This window comes from Biomphalaria glabrata, chromosome 4 (genome assembly GCF_947242115.1).
Source record: "Biomphalaria glabrata chromosome 4, xgBioGlab47.1, whole genome shotgun sequence".
Taxonomy (NCBI): domain Eukaryota; kingdom Metazoa; phylum Mollusca; class Gastropoda; family Planorbidae; genus Biomphalaria; species Biomphalaria glabrata.
Genome location: NC_074714.1, coordinates 29,702,809 through 29,721,496, shown reverse-complemented (window position 1 = coordinate 29,721,496; position 18,688 = coordinate 29,702,809). Strand labels below are relative to the sequence as shown.

The following is an 18,688-nucleotide window of genomic DNA, read 5'->3' as shown; positions in this document are numbered from 1 at the left end:
GGATGTCATCGCAACTCTTTAGTATGAAAAATTCATTTTGTCGGAGACGCTCTGTCACAACCTTACTAAGGGGTCGACTCCCACTTCGACATAGGATTTCCTTGATTTAGACCCGATCTCAATAACTGACTCCTAAAATCCATCTTTGTTGAGCCACATTTAGTGTTTTTCAATTTCGGCAGATGACTATTCACTGCACTTTATTAATGGAGCCCAGCCACTGGTAGAAATGTGTAACCTCTCTTGACTACGCTCTTGGAATTAGGTGACTGTAGTTTGCTTTAGATTTTATATCGAAAAGGGAAGTTTTATCGTCTAAATCATCTGTTGGGGGTTTTAAACTAAAAAATCTCAGGTGTTTTTTTAAATTCAAAACTCCATTTACCTACGGTCATAGAATTTGGTAACTGTAGTTTGCTGTAGAATAATATTGAAGAGAGGTTTTTAACCTCAAAACTCTCTAAAGCCATCTGGAGAGGGGGTTTAAACTCAAAACCCCCCATTGGCTTGGCTACACTCATAGAATTTTAGTTTGTAATTTGCTTTTCTTTTTATATTGAAGAGGTATTTTTTTAGCATCAAACTACTATGAAGGTGGGTTTAAACTCCCAACCCCGTTTGGCTACACTAATAGCATTTTGAGTATGTAATTTGCTTTTTTTTTAATATTAAAGAGGTATTTTTTTAGTTTCAAACCCCACTGAAAAGGGGTTTAAACTCAAAACCCATTTGGCTACGCTCATAGCATTTTGAGTGTGTAATTTACTTTTTTTATATTGAAGAGGTATTTTTTAAATGTAGTTTGCTATAGAACAATATTGAAGAGAGGTTTTCAACCTCAAAATGCTCTGTAGGGGGGATTTTAAACTCAAAATAATCTGGAGGGGGTTTTAAACTTTAAAAAAAAGCCATCTGGAGGGGGGAGGGTTTAAACTCAAAACCCCCCATTGGCTTGGCTGCACTCAAAGAATTTTAGAGAGTAATTTGCTTTTTTTATATTGAAGAAGTATTTTTTAGCATCAAACCCCTCTGAAAGGGGGTTTAAACTCAAAAACCCCTTTAACTTCGCTCATAGAATTTTGAGTGTGCAATTTGCTTCTTTTATATTGAAGAGGGGGGGTTTATTCTAAATTTTGGAGGGGTTTTAAAAGCTGTGCTCTTGGAATTTGGGGAATGTGGTTTGCATTTTGTTTTGTTTTGTTTTATAGAAGGGGGGATTTAACTGCAAAACCCACTGGTAGCCTTTAAATACTCTTTATGATCTTCATCTTTCTGCCTTTTTTGGAACCATCCATCTCCTTTCCCGTGCATGGAATTTTCGTAACATTCTTTGTGGTGCAAATATTCAACCAATGAAAGAATAATAATTTGTTATTCAAAATGGCATTGCATACTTCCGTAACGTGCGACATTACATTATCTCCGTGACAAAGCTAATTATTCTAAAGATATAATAAAGTGAAATCCAATATTTAACTACAAACAAGCTAACTAAAACAAACATTTTTTTTTAAACAAAGCTTATCCCAGGGAAAGAACTGCAAAATTATTGGCATATATCTCAATACTGCATGAATTAGCTCCCTTTTAATTGATTAACTAAATGGTTAATTTTTTTATTTATTCATGCATTGTCAGAAAATGAATAATTATGTGATCCGAGAATGGGAAGTGTGAAAAATAGCATGTAAAAGGGGAATAATTCTACATATACAGGAAATCTCACAATAAGTTTATTTCCCTTGTTCAATATTAAACAAAATAGTTAATACCAATAATTAATTAAATAATGAGTTAATTTTTTAACTTTTTTATGTTTTGTTAGGTAAAACAGACAGACAAACAGAGTGAGTTAATATAAACATTAAAAAAGGGAAAAAAATCAAGTAAACCTTTCCAAAATATTTTTAGATAGATTTTTAGATGAAAAAAAAAAATGAAGTGGTACTGAAATAAACACAAGGCAAGTGATAAAGAATAAAAATATTTAAAATCATTAAGAAATCCAAATAAATGATTAGCCTACTTTTGTAAGTTATAGTTCTCTTCTCTAAGAAAGAAACATGCTGACTGGTTCTGGCTATGTTCTTTCCCAAGCGCTGCATCAGTAAAGTAGATCATGTCATCAATCAGGTCCCTGAGTTCAATATCTCCTAGAATATTTTTTTCAAGTATAATTTATCAAAAAAAAAAAAATTGAAAAAAGAGGCTATTTCATAAAAATTAAAAATAAGAAAAATGTTATCATATTTAAAAGTATAATGATTGCTAGTCAATTTTTATTTTCTACTTGTATTAAAAGAGATTCAATAAGCTGCTAGGTAGAGAAAGAGTTATTTTTTAATGTACACAACATAAATAGAAGAATTGTTAACAAAATAGAATTTTCAATGATAATGACTACTACTTTTTAAATTTTAATTAGAATTTTGAAAGAAAACTTACGTAAAGCAGTGGCTTTAAAGGATAATCTACAAGCAATATTTCTTAAAGTTGGATCTGCCATACTTTCCAAGTAATGAAGGTTTTTGGGGCGACGCCTTGAGCCAGTAGCTTCATTGTCACTGTCACTATTATAGTTCTGATTTACATTAGTGCTTGGCGTAACAAATATTTGAGTAACAGAAGCTTCATTAGCTTTCTCATCATTGCTATCCCCTTTTCCATCATTAGTAATAGTAATATAGTGACTCATTAAGTCATCTAGTTTATCATTGGAACTAGACAATTCAAATTCTTCTTTGGACACAGAAGCAAGGCTTTCCATTTTAGTGATTTCTTTGAACTGTTTTTCTATATTTTCACATTGTGGATTGGTTTTTAAGAATTCAATTATTTGGCTCACATTTGAAGAATTATTGTCATGAGCAACTATATCTCTTTTCTTGGGTATTGATACATTCCTTTCATTCAAAGTACTATCTAAACAACTTATTTCTACATCACAAGTATCAGCAGAAGTTTCCTCTGTGAAAGAGTTGATAATACCTGAATCAAGTTTCACATTAGAGATACTGTTTAGCTGAGAAACATCATTTTTTTCATTAAGGCATATAGTGCTTACTTTGTCATTATCAGTTAGTTCAGAGGACAGACTAATGACTGCATTCAAACTTTTTGTTTGTTTTGGTGTTTTGATTTCCTCTGCTATTAAAGCATGTGATTTCAAAGGCAATGAAATAAAAGCTGAATTTAGACAAGTGTTTTTTAAAGTAGAAGGGGTAGTTAGTTCTGAAAACTGTTCAGGACTTGGGATAAAGGATGTTAAAGTTATTTCTGAAGTTAATGGCACATTGTGATTAGAACTTGTTCTAGAACCTAACAGGGACTGTTTCCTTTCACTTGGGTTGGAAGTTTCATTAGTCATTTCAGCTTTTTTCAAACATAGAGTTGATGAAGCATGGTCATAATTCTCTGTCCCTATATTTAGCTCAGATGAGGTTGGATTATTTAAAATTGATAGTTGTTCATGTAACACTCTCTGATTCTTGATTCTTTGAAACAAATTAGTTGTCCAAGAGAAAACAGCCTTAGGGGATTTCTTAGCATCCACATCTTTTTCAGGAATCATCTGAAGTAAACTGTTTTCAGTGCTGACATTGGGCTCTTCAACGTCTGCTAAACGTTCAGGGTCAGGTGTTGATGAGATTAAACGTCTATTAAAAGGTGTAGAAACAGCTGAATCAAGCATCATGTTCCCTGTATACAGAAATAGAGTCACTTTATTTTAAAAATAGAATCATTAAGTAGATTTTTTTTAAATGTCATTTTCAGGAAACATTACCATGAATAAATATTTATAATATAAAAAATTAGTGTTCATTTAGACATTGCACTGCTTTTTGCAAACAATAACTCAATCAGCAGGAAAAGAATCAGCATTCAGGCCGATGATTGGCACAGAAAAACTTACATGAAGAGACAAAACAATAATGGCATAAGATTAGTGTGAAGAAACAAGTCTCTTTAAGTTTCAAGTGCCTTTTAATTGTCAAGCATTTCAACATAACATATATACATGGCTAACATTATATACAGAACAACTTCACTAGATGACTTCCTTCTTCTTGTTTACAACACACTCCTGACTTCCTGCAAGTCCCCTAACTCCCCGATACCCAACACTTGACCGTGTGTCACAGATGACCACACATAGTAACCATGTCACAATAATTAGTGAATTTCTAGTCAGGAAAAGGACTGTCTATCAGAAGCACTAAATTCAATATAAGAATATTCACAAAGTAACCTGGGTCTCATCTGATAGCAACACCAGTAATCAAATAGATCATATACTCATAAATAAGAGACATGTATCAGATATAAGAAATTTTAGAGGAGCAGGTGCTGACTCAGACCATCTACAAGTAAATACTATATTTAGACAAAGAATAAGTACTGGTACCACACATTTTCCAAAAAAAAAAAGCACAGGAATATGATAGTAAAAAACAAAAAATCCACTTGTGGCAGAAACTTATATAATTGCACTCCAAACACAACTAATAACATTGAAAAAGACAATGAAAATAATAACATAAATAAACATTGGAAAACAAATATAATATGCTATTTAAAAAAAACGCTGGTGGTTTGATTTAAATGAAATAATGAGAGAAAGAGAAAAAAATGCTGGGATGATAATGTTACAGATAGAGACCAATAGCACCAGACAGCAATACGTTCACTGACATTTCGTTCACCCAAAAACATTCAAGCCTATTCGTTCACCCGACATATCGCTGAAAATTTATTGAACAGGCCGAGGATTGTATTAATAAGTTGATAAATTCATATGAAATGAAGAAAGAAACATCTCTGAATTATCTCCAAAACTACTTTAATAATACTTCTCCAACTTTCTTATCCAAATAACTTCTCAATTCAAATCTTAAAGAAACACAAAACTTCACTAAGAATACTTCAACTACTGTAACTTCAATTAAGGTAACTTCAACTCATATTACTTCAACAATTATTACTTCAACTAAATAAAACTCTAATTAATGGACCCGCTAATATCACAAAACTTATAACTCTATCAAACCATTACTAAGCGAGAACCAAGCGAGGACCATTGCTCTATAAGAACCACTACTATGCGAGGACCTTGTCTATTTGACTTTCCCCTAATTTATACCTTTCTTAATTGTACATTCCAGAATCATGGAAACTTCTCCCCTAATTATTTTAGTAACTTTGACCTTCTAGAAGCTGACGTATGCTATTTTTTTTCCCTTAACCTCTTTCTTTGATTGGATGCCTAAAATTAACTTGTTTACGCTGGACAGCACTGGCTTGACCTCGAGCTTCTAGAAACTGGTCGAAATAGGTCACAGACTCAACTCGTGACATGCAGTCTGGATGTTAAATTAACATACATATTCCATCATACCATTATGATCAACCATCTTTAGGGCCTTTCTCTACCTATACCTTTCAGATCCACCATTCTGTCTAGCACTCAAGTAGGTGTTAACTTGTGTGAACAAATTGTTGGGTGAATGAAATGGTTGAGCAAATAGTCAGGTGAACAAATAGTCATAAACGATTAGTTGGTGAACGAAATGTCAGTGAAAAATTTGCTGTGGAACTCATCAATACAATGAAGCAAGAAGAAGGGCCACAAAAAATTGTGAGAAAGAAAAAGAAAAGCAAGAATAGGAAAAGTCCAGAATACTTTGAGGAGATATTAAATACTACTGAAGATGGAGACAATGGAGAATATGAACTACCACTGAGATGAGCAGATCCCTTAGTAAACCCACCAACATTCAATGAAACATTAGAATTAATTAGGGCCATGGAGAACCACAAATTAATTAGGGCCATGGAGAACCACAAATTAATTAGGGCCATGGAGAACCACAAATTAATTAGGGCCATGGAGAACCACAAATTAATTAGGGCCATGGAGAACCACAAAGCACCAACCAAAGTACAGCAGTACTAATAAATAATGGAGGAAAAGACCTGCTTTCACAGTTATACAAATTAATATCAAGTATTTGGGATAAAGAAATAATACCAACAGAATGGGAAACAGCAGTCATAACTCCAATACACACAAAAAAAGACTAAAACTAAACTGCAGTAATTACATAGGAATATCTCCCTTAAATTTGACTTGTAAGATCCTAAGCTTGTAACTAAGAGACTTGAAAAATGCTCTGAAGAAATCTTAGGTGACTACCAATGTGGTTTAATCAGACCCAACAGATCCACAACTCAGAACATTTTCAAAGAACATGAGACCACTAAGATGAATACTAGAAAAATGCTATGAATATAATATACCAGTCCAGAAAAGAGTATAAAAAATAGCTTATGACAGTATCAAAAGGTAATATCTAAATGACACACAACAGAAATTTGGAATACCTAGCAAATTGACAAGACTTATAAATATGACATTGAACAACTAAAAAAGTATAGCCATAGTACAGCGAGAACACTTATGTGAATTCAGCATTAAGCAAGGATTAAGACAAGGAGACTTACTTTCATGCATACCCTTCAATTTGACACTGGAGAGAATTATAAGAAATGTACACATAAACACAAGGGGAAAAATTGCAAACTACTTCTGACTTATATATTCGCAACCAACAGGGATGATATACAGCCAACCTCTAAAAACAATACAATAAAAATATGCTGATGACATTGCCTTATCGGGTAAGACACCTCTGACATTGCTAGACATTTCACACAACTGGAAGAAGCATCTCGAAAAGCAGGACTTGTAAAACCAAGTATATCAAAACGACAAGAGACAATCAGACAGAGAAACAATATATATATATATATATTAAAATTACTGACCACATACATAAAGGAATGAATAGCAGGAGGAAACAGAAACATCTATAGCACCCACCATCTACTCAAGAGCAAAACAATATCAAGGAAAACAAAGAAAACAATATTCAAAACCATAATAAGACCAGTAGCAATGTATACCAATTGTATGAACACCTATCTATAGTGATAGAAATATAAAAGAACCTTGAAAGAATGTCAGAAAACAGAAGAGCAAAAATTGTATACTGCAAAAACCAAAAGGAATGCAACCCAAAGGCAGACCACGAATATGATGGATTGAAGATATAGAGGCAGATCTACAAGTTAAGAGCACGGGCATTGAGATGTAAAGCCCAAGATAGATCTTAATGGAAGGATGTGTTGAAGCAGGCCAGGGCCCTTCTGTAGCACCACTGGGATGGAAGATGAACCTATTGATTAAACATTTCACATAAACAATGTACCTTCTTGCCAGTTTATTGGACTCATGTGCTTAGAAGCGTTAACTTGAATCTGTGTTAAAATCTCTGCTTTTTTCTCAACATCATCATCATCTAATGGGGACTTTAAACATTCTGGAATAATATTATAACTAACCTAATATATGTAACATAATTTAAGCTAAATCTAACAAAAAAAAACAACAAAACCCTTTCTAAATTTTCTTTTCTCTGAAAGAATATTCTAATTCTTATTAATTTTATTTAAAATTGTAAAATTTCATCCACAGAATTTTCATTTTTAGCTGCCCCCGAAAGGGGAAAAGACGCTATTAGTTTTGTGCGAAATGTCTGTCCGTCCGTCCCGTTTAGATCTCGTAAACTAGAAAAGATATTGAAAATCCGATATCACAATATTTTAGACCATTCAAAGTTCTGATGCAATGACTACTTTTTTTTTCCTGAAAGCGAAAAATCTAATTTTTAAAATCAGTTATGCAAGCAGTTTTTTAAAGAGAAAAAGCTAATTAGTATGCATTATAAGTTAGACCTAATTTAAAACGAATAGTAATCTTATAAATTTCATTTTCTTGAATATTATTTTTATGTATTGATTATGAGATTTCGAATAAAAGATTAAGCCTTTTTCAAAACAATTACATTATGTAAAGACCAGGAGAGGCTCGGTAAAGCGCTTAGCTTCCAAACTGAGGGTCCCGGGTTCGAATCCTGGTGAAGACTGGGATTTTCAACTTTGGAATCCTTGGGCGCCTCTAAGTCTACCCAGCTCTAATGGGTACCTGACATTAGTTGGGGAAAAGTAAAGGCGGTTGGTCGTTGTGCTGGCTACATGACACCCTCATTAAAGGTAGGCCACAAAAACAGATGAACTTTACATCATCTGCCCTATAGACCACAAGGTCTGAAAGGGGAACTAATTAGGCCAGGTTCACAAAAGGGGAACAAATTAGGCCATGTTCACATCTAACTTTGCATTCACTTGCACCTATCCTTTGATCTGCAGCACCATTGGGGCACTACACAAGATCTGTCAACCTTCTTTCTCCATTCTTATCTCTCATTTGTCTTTGATATAATTTCATTTGGATGTTCTTTCTGAAAATATTGAAGCCTGCCTGGGTGGACCACTTCGGGGGCCGATTTTGAGTTTTTGTTTCCACACAAACTGTCTTTGTAACCTTGTTTTTTTGTGTAAATTGGATTTTGATATTCATCCTTAAATCAATATTTGTCCTTTCAATCAGTCACATTCATTGAGGGTAAGATAGCTTTTAAACCATAGGTGTAGTGGGGAGGGGAGGGTTAAGGGGTTGCATCATGCCCTGGATGCCACAGATAGACGGAAACAAAAGGTCTCAAAGACAAACCTAATTTTCTGGAAATATTCATTTTTAAAAAATTGACTTAATTATATAAATAAAGATTTTCATATAATTAGCCTAAGTATTTTGTTTCTTGATATGTCTTATAAATTACTGTTATGTTATTAAATCCACATTTGATTAATCAAGTAAAAAAGATATTATTACCAATGTTTAAAAAGATATCATTAAATTAAGTGACATCATTTCATCTCCTAAGTAGAACCTGTTTTTTGTGAAAAGCATCTGCTACAGGATAGATCCATAAATCTCTTTGAAAGAAGACTTTGGTTCATTAGAACGGTCAAATATCTTCAGAGGGAAGTAGCATCGTTAAGTTGTTGCTTTGTAAGGTAAAAAATAAGAAGTGACAGGATGTCTTTCTGAATATGAGTATGGTTTTTCAATCATGCCCATTACAAACATCACACCCATTACAAACATCACGCCCATTACAAACAAACAATATCAACTGTCTTGAATGTATCCCTCAATTCAGTATTAACCCTTACCATGCGTTCTTAATTTATCTTTGTTTGACATGTGCTCTTCTTACTAAAAGAAAGGATAATGGATTTTGGAAGCTAACCCAAAGTAGGAAAACACTTCACCTTTACAGCACTACCAGATCCACAAGCTGGATATGGAGAGAGGCACAAATGTAAGGGGGAATGGGAGGCTTAGGAGCAGACTATTAGTCAAAATTTGAGAAACATTGTTATAGACCCTAACCCTATGCTGCCTTACCAGCATGTAGTCCAGCAGGTGCCAATGTTTGGAGCCTTGTTGATTCCAGGTTTAAATTTTTTTTTCTAGAAAATAGTAGTGGTGATTGTAGGCTTTCCATTAAAACAGTTCTAGCAGTAACATGTCATTATGATTGCATTTGGCAATACCATACTGCGTAGAACACAAGGTCAATCATTGTAATCATTTCCCACTCAAACCTTACAGTCACCCATGACTATAAGTGTCCAATTTTCTCAGCACTCTCCTCAGGTCACCATAGAATCTCTCCTTGGTATTAAGTTCTGATTGTAGCATGGATGCTTTTCATAATGATAATTCAGAACCATCCAAGGGATGTCAATCGGTCTAAGTGACCAAGAGGGATTTCCTGTATATTTCTGGCAATAGAATGGTTTCATAAAAGTCACTCTCAATCACCTGTATCTTTCTGGACCCCTTCCAGACCAGTACTGTGGGTACACAGTTATGACACTAAGTATTAGTGCTATTAGAGCACCGAATGGGTTGGTGCAGCCAGAAAAACTAATGACTTTTTAAAATCATGGATGAACATGCATGACTAGATTGACCTAGGGACATGCGTAGGACATAATCATCTTCTTTTTTTATGTAATGTCGGTATTTTATAAGATAAGAAGATTTTTCATACATAGAAATATATAATTATAATTTGGATAATTAGTAATTAAAATATTTTGTCAGGATTATAAAGAAAAGGTTTTAGGCTAAGAATGAATGGATTAATTTTTTAATAACTCCAGAAGTGAAAAGGTTTAAATAATAATATTTGTCTATTTGGGTGATTATCATTCTCTAAATAAAAGTTTCATGTGGAAGTGGTTGAACTTTTTTATAATGTTTTCTATATACTGTCCATGTTTCTGAGGCATAGAGCAATATAGGGAGGATGACAGTTCGATAGACTACTAGCTTGATGTTTGTGGTGATACCTCATCTATTCCAAACATTTTAAATAGTCTGCCATAGGATGCACTGGCCTTGGCGATATGCAAGTCGATTTCATTATCGATATTTCCGTTTCGAGAGAGTGTGCTGCCAAGGTAAGTGAATCTGTCCACTGCATTTATTTCCTGTCCACTTATCTTAATGCTTGGATACAAGTAGGCTTTACCTGGAGCTGGCAAATATAAGACTTCAGTCTTTTTTGTATTTATAGCGAGACCAAAGTCTGAACATGCTCTTGAAAAGTCACTGACGATGCTCTGCAGATCATTTTCAGAGCAAGCATTTAGTGCACAATGGTCAGTAAATAGAAGGTCCCTGTTTGCTGCTAATTTATTTTTTGATACCCGAAAAGCAGGCCTGCAAAGCATCCACACAATCCTGATGCAGTCCCAGCTGCGATGGGCAGACCACATCTGGAGAATAGAAGACCCCTGCATCCCTAAATGACTCCTGTATGGCCAATTAAGGGAAGGGAAGTGTTAACAAGGTGGACAAAGACACCCTCAATGCTTCTCTGAAGGCGTTCAGCATTGACCCAGCCAGCTGGGAGACAGAGCATCATGGTGTCGCACTGTGAAAACTGGTGCACAAATTGCAGAGGACAAGAGAATAACGCTGGCAGAAAAAAAAGCGCCAGAGAAATAAAGCAAGGCCAATGACACCACCAGTTAGAATTACCTGCCCAGTGTGCAGCAGAACCTTCCAGGCTCACATAGGTTTCCACCAACCATACGAGGAGACACAAACCCCAGTGCAAAGCCCTCAGCCCCATGGATGACAAAAGTGGTCATCATCAAACTCTGATGGACAAACTATACAAATAAAAGTTTAATACTAAATATGTACTAATGTATTCAATGAAATTCAGCACTGTTAAATTTTATAAATAGACTGAAGAAAACAACTTTGAAAACAAAATTATTGAAAAGGTTAAAAAAGTGAAGACATTTTCAACATTACTTACTTTGTACTTTCATATTCTTTAACGCATTTTTTCCAATTTCAGAATCTAAAGATGCTGTATTTCTACTAGTTGATTTTTTTGATTTTCCAAGATTGGAACATCTATAAACAAAAATGAGTATCATAAACATTACATTCAATACATTTAGTTTTTACATTTCTTTTGAGTAAATTTAAATTAGAAACTAAAGCTGAACTTCTTTTGTTTTTTTTTTTCAATCTTTAAATAATTTCAAATTCTGTTAACAACTTTTTTAGTTTTGGAAATTTCTATGAGCACTAATGTCCAATTGGCCCTTCATCAGTGTATTAGCACAGTCTAGTAAGTTTTCATTGGCTTCTCTATCACTTTAAAATCTTAAACCATAGACTTTTATATTAGATATATATCTAAACTGGAAACTAATTCTTATCCGTGATTGATCGATTCACAAACCTATATATATATAGACTTTTTTTGTACGTAACTCTTTTCAAGCTCTAATGGAAGTTGCCCCAATCAATCTTTTTCTGTCTTAGAAAAGTAGTGATCTTTATATAAAATAATTTCTCAGATTTTCTTTAGAATGGGCTATTAATCACATAACTATATATTCTATATATTCACCCTAAAATACGAAACAAAGCCATTTCCTGTTAGATTCAATTGAGATAATGTTTCAAAAATCCTAGATCGAAATAATTCATGTCTGTAGATTTTAATCATCTTATGTACATTTAAATAGATTGATTTCCATACGGACAATAAAGATTATTATTATTATTATTATGTATAATTATGAGATGAGAGTACTCTTATTTTTGATGTTCAATTACTAGATGTAGATCTAAAAATTAAATTATATGTTACATTGGTTAGGGTTAAAAAAACAACTACTTTACAAAACAATGCCTTGTTTCAACTTTTAAAAAAATGTTCACAACATTTTTTGTAGTGTTAAAAAATCTCCATATCCAGTCTAGATAAAGTATATATAAGTCTATGTCTTAAACTTTTGATGCTTTCAACAAAATCATTGTTCTTTAATTGTTTAATAGGCCCGAAAATGTTATGTGACTAAAATGCTGGGTTTTCAAAGTTGGTTTTTAATTAAATTAAGAGCTTTCTTTTCTGAGCAAAAGAGTGTAATTTGTGTTCTCTCCCCCCCCCCCCCAACAGTCAACTCCAATAAATACATTAGAATTAATTTAACAAAGAGAACAACATTGAGTTTTAAACCATTAACAAAAGTTTATAAATAAAAATAATAAAATTTCGAATGTCGAATAATATTCTTGTATAATTATTTTTTTTTAACAATTACCTTTTTCCAGCAAGATCTTTATCTGTTTGCTTTCTTAACTTCATTTCAATATGAAAGGATGAACAAAATTACAAATAGTTTTGAAATAATGTATTTTTGCATAAAAATATCTTATATTTTAAAGCAATGCAATAATAATTTTGAGATAAGTTCTGTCTTTATATATTCAGTAATCTTTGTCTTCAATTCCGAAGATTAACCCTGCTTGGGTATCATGAAAACAGTCACGTGTTTGGTACCATGGGGTCAGTTTGACCCCATGGTGAAAAATAGGCTATATGGCCAGAATAACAGCACTTTTTTATTTTATTTTATGTTCCTTCACATAATGATATGACAATGAGTCAAAACACCAGAATAAAAATTTCACTGTGTTTCATGGGCAAATGTTTGGTTATTTCATCCCTCTGTAGGTAAAATCTTATTGCTGGCATTGATTGTACATTGGCTTGGTATGTTCTTTGCACACAGACTACACTCATTACAGACTAGCCCTGAATCTGAAGCATACACATGTACGAATTGTGGCAAAGTCTGCCATTCTAAAATTGGCTTGATTAGCCACACCAGATTCTGCCCCGTCTCAAGATTAAGCCAAAACCAGAGACTCATTTGGGCGCATCCATTGCCTTTCGAGACAAAAGGAGCCATATTTTTCTTGTCACATGATCTGGGACAAATATAACATCTCTTGCGTTGTCCTGGATGAGGCTGTTTGTTGCTTGCTTTTGGTGTTGGTGTAAATAAGGGAAAAAAATTCATCACATTGAAGGAACTATGGGATCAATATGACCCCAAACAAAATTAAACCTAAATAATAAATAACCCATAATACTTTGAAATTATAAAAAATGTGTAACATGCTTAGGAATAATAATAATGGCAATGTCTTCGATTCCAAAGATTAAGGATGAGAACAGTGTTTCACATGACACAAACCTTAATGCAACCTGCATATTTTTCCTAGTGGAGACAAAGCCATTGTCCACTATATTATTTAAGTTTTCTTTCTATTTTCTGCAACTGTCTTTATAATGGCTTTCCTTTGGGTCTCAAATGTGTGTCCCAAAGCCTTAGTGAGAGCTAAGGAGACAATCTGGTGCCAGCTACTTTCCTCTATGCCAGTGAGGGCAAAATGGTGCCTGAGTTTATCTTTATAGTGCTTCCAGGGGCACCTCTGTTAGGCCATTCTCCATTAAGCTGGACAAAATGACTGACTTTGGCATGTGGTGATCCCATCCTATGTGATAGGTGTCGGACCCAATGCAACTGTCGACTGGTATGTCAAAAAATTGACAGAAAGCTAAAGATCCTGCTTGTTGTGTGCAAAAAGGCTACAATCATCTGTACTGAGTATTGAAAAACAGTAACAAGTGTCTCTTTATTTTAGTATTGGAGAGTAAGCCCTTAAGTAAAGTATGTTGCCCTCTGTGCAGAACTTGATTGAAATTTTACAAAAAGAGAAGAATTACAAAATCAATTTAGAGCTTGTCTTTCCACCAAGAAAATATACCAATTACCAACTTGGTAAATGAGTTACACAGACTAAAAACTCAAAATATCTAGGTGTTACAACAAATGAAAATTTATCATGGAACCCACATAGTGTTGAATTATACACAAACAAAAAAAAAGAAATCAAACCAAATCATTAAGTTATTATGAGAATTGTTCACAAATCAACAAGAGCTGAAATATAATTGAACCTTGGTTAGACCAATATAGAAATCTGTTTGCAGCTCTTACCTCAAGAAAACAAAAAACCAGAACAGATGCAAAATAGAGTTGTGAGGTTTATAACAAATGAATATTCACATTGGACTAGAGGAATACCATAAATCAAATTACAAAACTTAGAAACATTCCAGGAGAGAGACTAAAACATAAACTAGCAATACTAAATATAACACTTAACCATGATTTACAAATACAAAAAACTACAAATTAACGAAATACTCAGAAAGACATTAAGATAAAGGACAAGTGCTCTTTCTTCCAATGACTTCGAAAAGTTTTCCATACTTGCACCCATCACGTTATTATTTTCCTCCCTATTGCACTTTTAGAGCATGGAATGGGTTGCCAGAGCTAGCCAGGAAAACCATTGACTTGGCAGAATTTAGGTCATTGATTAAAATGCATGCAGAAATGCATGACGTATAGGAGGTAATCATCTTCTTTTTTGAAGAAACGTCTGTATCATATTATCATTAAATCCTTTTCTATATCACTATCTTTATTGTATGTCCTCCATGTGTCTGTTTCCAAACCTTAAATGTATAATAGTCTATGGTTTACAGTTACAACCCCCTAGACCAGTGGTCAGCATATGCGTCATCAAAAAGAGCCAAATAAAAGCAATACAAAATGGATGCTTATTCATAGAGCCTTCTTTAACTTAGCAACATTTTCATGGAAATAATCAGTATTAAAAGTACACTCTAGAGCTTACATTTGATAAATATCCAGTCTATCTTAGTTTAAGTAACAGTACATTAAATAAAATTTAGTATCAAACTTATATAACGACAATATTTACTTTGAAAATATAACAAGTTGAACAATATAAAAGTTCTTTTAAAAAAATACTAATACTCAACTAATGTGAACAATGGCATGACACTACTGACTATGACTATGAACATTTGATTCTTACCCTGAGAAAAAAAGAATGCTAGGCCTTCCATGAAAAATAAATGTATGTTGTAATAAAAGAATTTACTTGAAAGAGGAAAAATGCATTAGCTGGGCTGGGGAAAAGTTTAAATCTTCTTCTTATCTTATATAATACAGACGTTACTTCAAAAAAGAAGATGATTACGTCCTACGCGTCATGCATTTAGTCATGCATATTAACCAATGACTTAAATTCTGCCAAGTCACTGGTTTTCCTGGCTAGCTCAGGCAACCCATTCCATGCTCTAATAGCACTAGGGAAGAAGGAGTATTTGTACAAATTTGTCCTAGCATATGGGACGAGGAATGTGCCTTTATCTTTGTGTCTTTCAGAGTATTTTATTAAATTTTGTTTTTGTATTTGAAGATTATGGTTCAGTGTTTTATGTATTATTGCTACTTTACTTTTGAGCCTTCTGTCCTGAAGGCTTTCTAAATTTAGTGATTTTACTAAAGGTGTTACTCTAGTCAAATGTGAATATTCGTTTGTTATGAATCGCACTGCTCTATTTTGTGTCTGTTCTAGTTTCTTAATGTTTTCTTGAGTTGAGGGGTCCCAAACAGAGGATGCATATTCTATTATTGGCCTAACCAAGGTTAAATAACATTTTAGTTTTATGTTCTTATTTGATTTATAGAAATTTCTTTTAATAAATCCTAATGATTTGTTTGATTTTTTTGTAGTTTCATCAATATGTGGATTCCATGACAGTTTTTCATTTATTATAACACCTAGGTATTTTGCGTTTTTAGTCTGTGTTACTGGTTTGCCATGAATAAGATAAGTGGAATTAATTTGTTTTAGTTTTTTTGTTACTCTTAACAACTGACATTTTTCTGGGTGAAAAGACATGCTCCAATTTGATTCCCATTTCTGTAATTCATCTAATTCTCTTTGTAAAATATCTGTGTCTTGTGTTGTTTTTATTGTTCTATATATTATGCAATCGTCTGCAAATAATCTGACTTTTGTTCCTGAACTAGTGCAATTTGGTAAATCATTTATGTAAATTAAAAATAGTAGTGGACCCAAGACTGTTCCTTGAGGTACACCTGAGTTTACTGTTATCGGTGTTGATTTAGAGCCATTTATTATTACAGTTTGTTCTCTCCCTATCAGAAAGTCTTTAATCCACTGATGCAGTGGACCATTAATGCCGAAATATTTTAATTTTTAAGCAAACTATGGTGGTGAACTTTGTCAAAAGCCTTAGAAAAATCTAGTAAGATAGCATCTATTTGTTCACTATTATCTAAACCTTTTGAAAAATCATCAATTAGTCCTATTAGTTGTGTTTCACATGATCTATATTTCCTAAAGCCATGTTGGTATGGTGTGAGGACATTATGTTTGTCTAAGTGGTTTATGATGTTGCTACATATTATGTGTTCTAGGATTTTACATGTGATGCTGGTAAGTGATACTGGTCTGTAGTTTCCTGGGTCAGATTTTTCTCCTTTTTTAAATAGGGGGGTGACATTAGCTTCTTTCCAGTCCTTTGGTACTCTGCCCTGGTTAAGTGAAGCCTGAAAGAGTATTTTGAACACTGGGGCTAGCTCATTACTTAGTTCTTTGAGTAATCTAGCTGGAATACCATCAGGTCCAGAAGCTTTATTTGGTTTGGTGTTGGCTAATAGTTTTTGAATTCCATTTTCTTGTACTACTATATCTTCTATGTTGTCTACTTGGTTCAAATTCAGTAATATGTCTTTGTCTCCTGGGGCTGAGAAAGCTGATGCAAAGTATTTGTTTAGAATGTTTGCTTTAGTTTCATTATCATTATGTATTATGTTATGTTCATCTTTTAATGGCGCTATGCCTGTTGTTTCCATTTTCTTAGACTTAATGTATGACCATAGGTTTTTGTTGTTATCTTTAGATATTACATTGTTTATGTATTCACTCTGCAGCTGTCTGCTTACTTTTTGGGTTAAGTGTTTAATTTTTATATACTTTTTGTAAACTCTTTCTGCATTAGTTTCTTTAAATTTTCTATAGAGGTTTTCCTTCTGTTTACAAAGCTTCTTTAGTCTATTATTAAACCAGCATTTATTTATTTTGTTTGATGTGTATTTAGTTGGTATATGATTTTCTATAATGCTTTTAAGATGGTTTTTAATGAAATTCCAGAGGTCATCGACTGGTTGGTTAATGTCTTTTTCTAATAAGAATGTTTGTTGAAAGTTTAATGCAGCTTGGTGTAGTTGTGTTAGGTTACATTTATTCCAGAGTAAGATTTTTCTTTTGGGTTTTGTATTGGCTACTGCTTTTATCTGACTGTGTATTTTTATGATCTCATGGTCTATAGACCAGGGATAATATCATAATCAACTACTAATCCAGGTCTGTTGGTTAAGAAGAGATCTAATGTGTTGTTTAATCTAGTTGGCTTTTTAATGATTTGATCTAAACTTAGGTTGTGTAAAGTTTCTATGAAAAGCTCATTTATGTCCTTAAGGTTTTGGTGTTTATCTATGGTTAGTGTTTTCCAATTTATATCAGGTAGGTTGAAATCACCCATAATCCAAAAAACTGCATTTTTATTTGTCTCTTTAAGTGTAGTAATCTGATTACATAGTTCCTGCTTGTATTCTAAACTAGAATTTGGTGGTCTGTAAATGCTGCCTATTATTAGGGATGTTGAGGTGGTGTTAATTTTACAAAATGTTGATTCTATATTTTTTGAGTTAGGTAAGGTAATTTCTTCTGCTATAAGAGTGTTTTTTATTGCTAAAAGAACTCCTCCATGATTATCAGCCCTATCTTTTCTAAAAATTTCATAATTACTATTGAAAATTTCTGCATTATAAATTTCAGGATGTAGCCAAGTTTCTGTGCCTGCAATTATGTGTGGTTTCTCACATTCTAATAAAATTTCTAAGTCTGCTGTTTTGTTCCTAATGCTTTGAAAATTTATTACTAAGGTTTTAAGGTATTTTGGTGTTACTTCTTTAGTAGGTTTGTTTAGTGAGGCTGTTGTATTAATTTTAGTAGATTTAGGTTTAACAGGAGTGGATCTGGCTTGTGGTTGGTGAGTTTGGTTTGGGATGGTGTTTAGGATGTTATATGGGTTAGAAGTGTCTGCATCAAAGGAATCAAACAGTCCTGATGTAAACTGAGGTAATTAATGCTTTAATAGGCTCATCGATTATCTCTATGAATGTCATGAATATTTTATACTACAAAAATGAAAAAAAAACTTACCAATGAAGTAACTACTTGATCTTGTTTTTTTCTCATCTTTGTGTGTGCTTTTTTAAAACTATAAAACAGAAACATACTTTAAAATAACAACTTAAAAACATAATTTACATGTTTCAGCTAAAATGAAAAAAAAATTGCATGCTTTGTACTGCTAACACTTTATTGGTCTTTTTTACATATCTCTTAGTCTGATTTACA

At 33.2% G+C, this 18,688-nt stretch overlaps 1 protein-coding gene across 7 annotated transcripts in view; it reads right to left on the bottom strand.

The window, feature by feature from the left end:
• The window catches only part of LOC106053309 (kinesin-like protein KIF20B), a 74,159-nt gene that overhangs the window by 20,449 nt on the left and 35,022 nt on the right, over positions 1–18,688 (bottom strand). For 6 of the 7 annotated variants that reach the window (XM_056025909.1, XM_056025908.1, XM_056025907.1 and 3 more), the window contains 6 exons: positions 18,491–18,548; positions 12,610–12,647; positions 11,307–11,407; positions 7,269–7,379; positions 2,446–3,699; positions 2,027–2,153 (listed from right to left, as the gene is read on the bottom strand). In XM_056025909.1, the coding sequence (XP_055881884.1) occupies positions 2,027–2,153; positions 2,446–3,699; positions 7,269–7,379; positions 11,307–11,407; positions 12,610–12,647; positions 18,491–18,526 (1,667 nt within the window). In that variant the 5' untranslated portion in view covers positions 18,527–18,548. Of the gene's footprint in view, positions 1–2,026; positions 2,154–2,445; positions 3,700–7,268; positions 7,380–8,794; positions 8,971–11,306; positions 11,408–12,609; positions 12,648–18,490; positions 18,549–18,688 lie in introns of those variants that run through there. The other variant, XM_056025913.1, reaches the window with a different exon arrangement.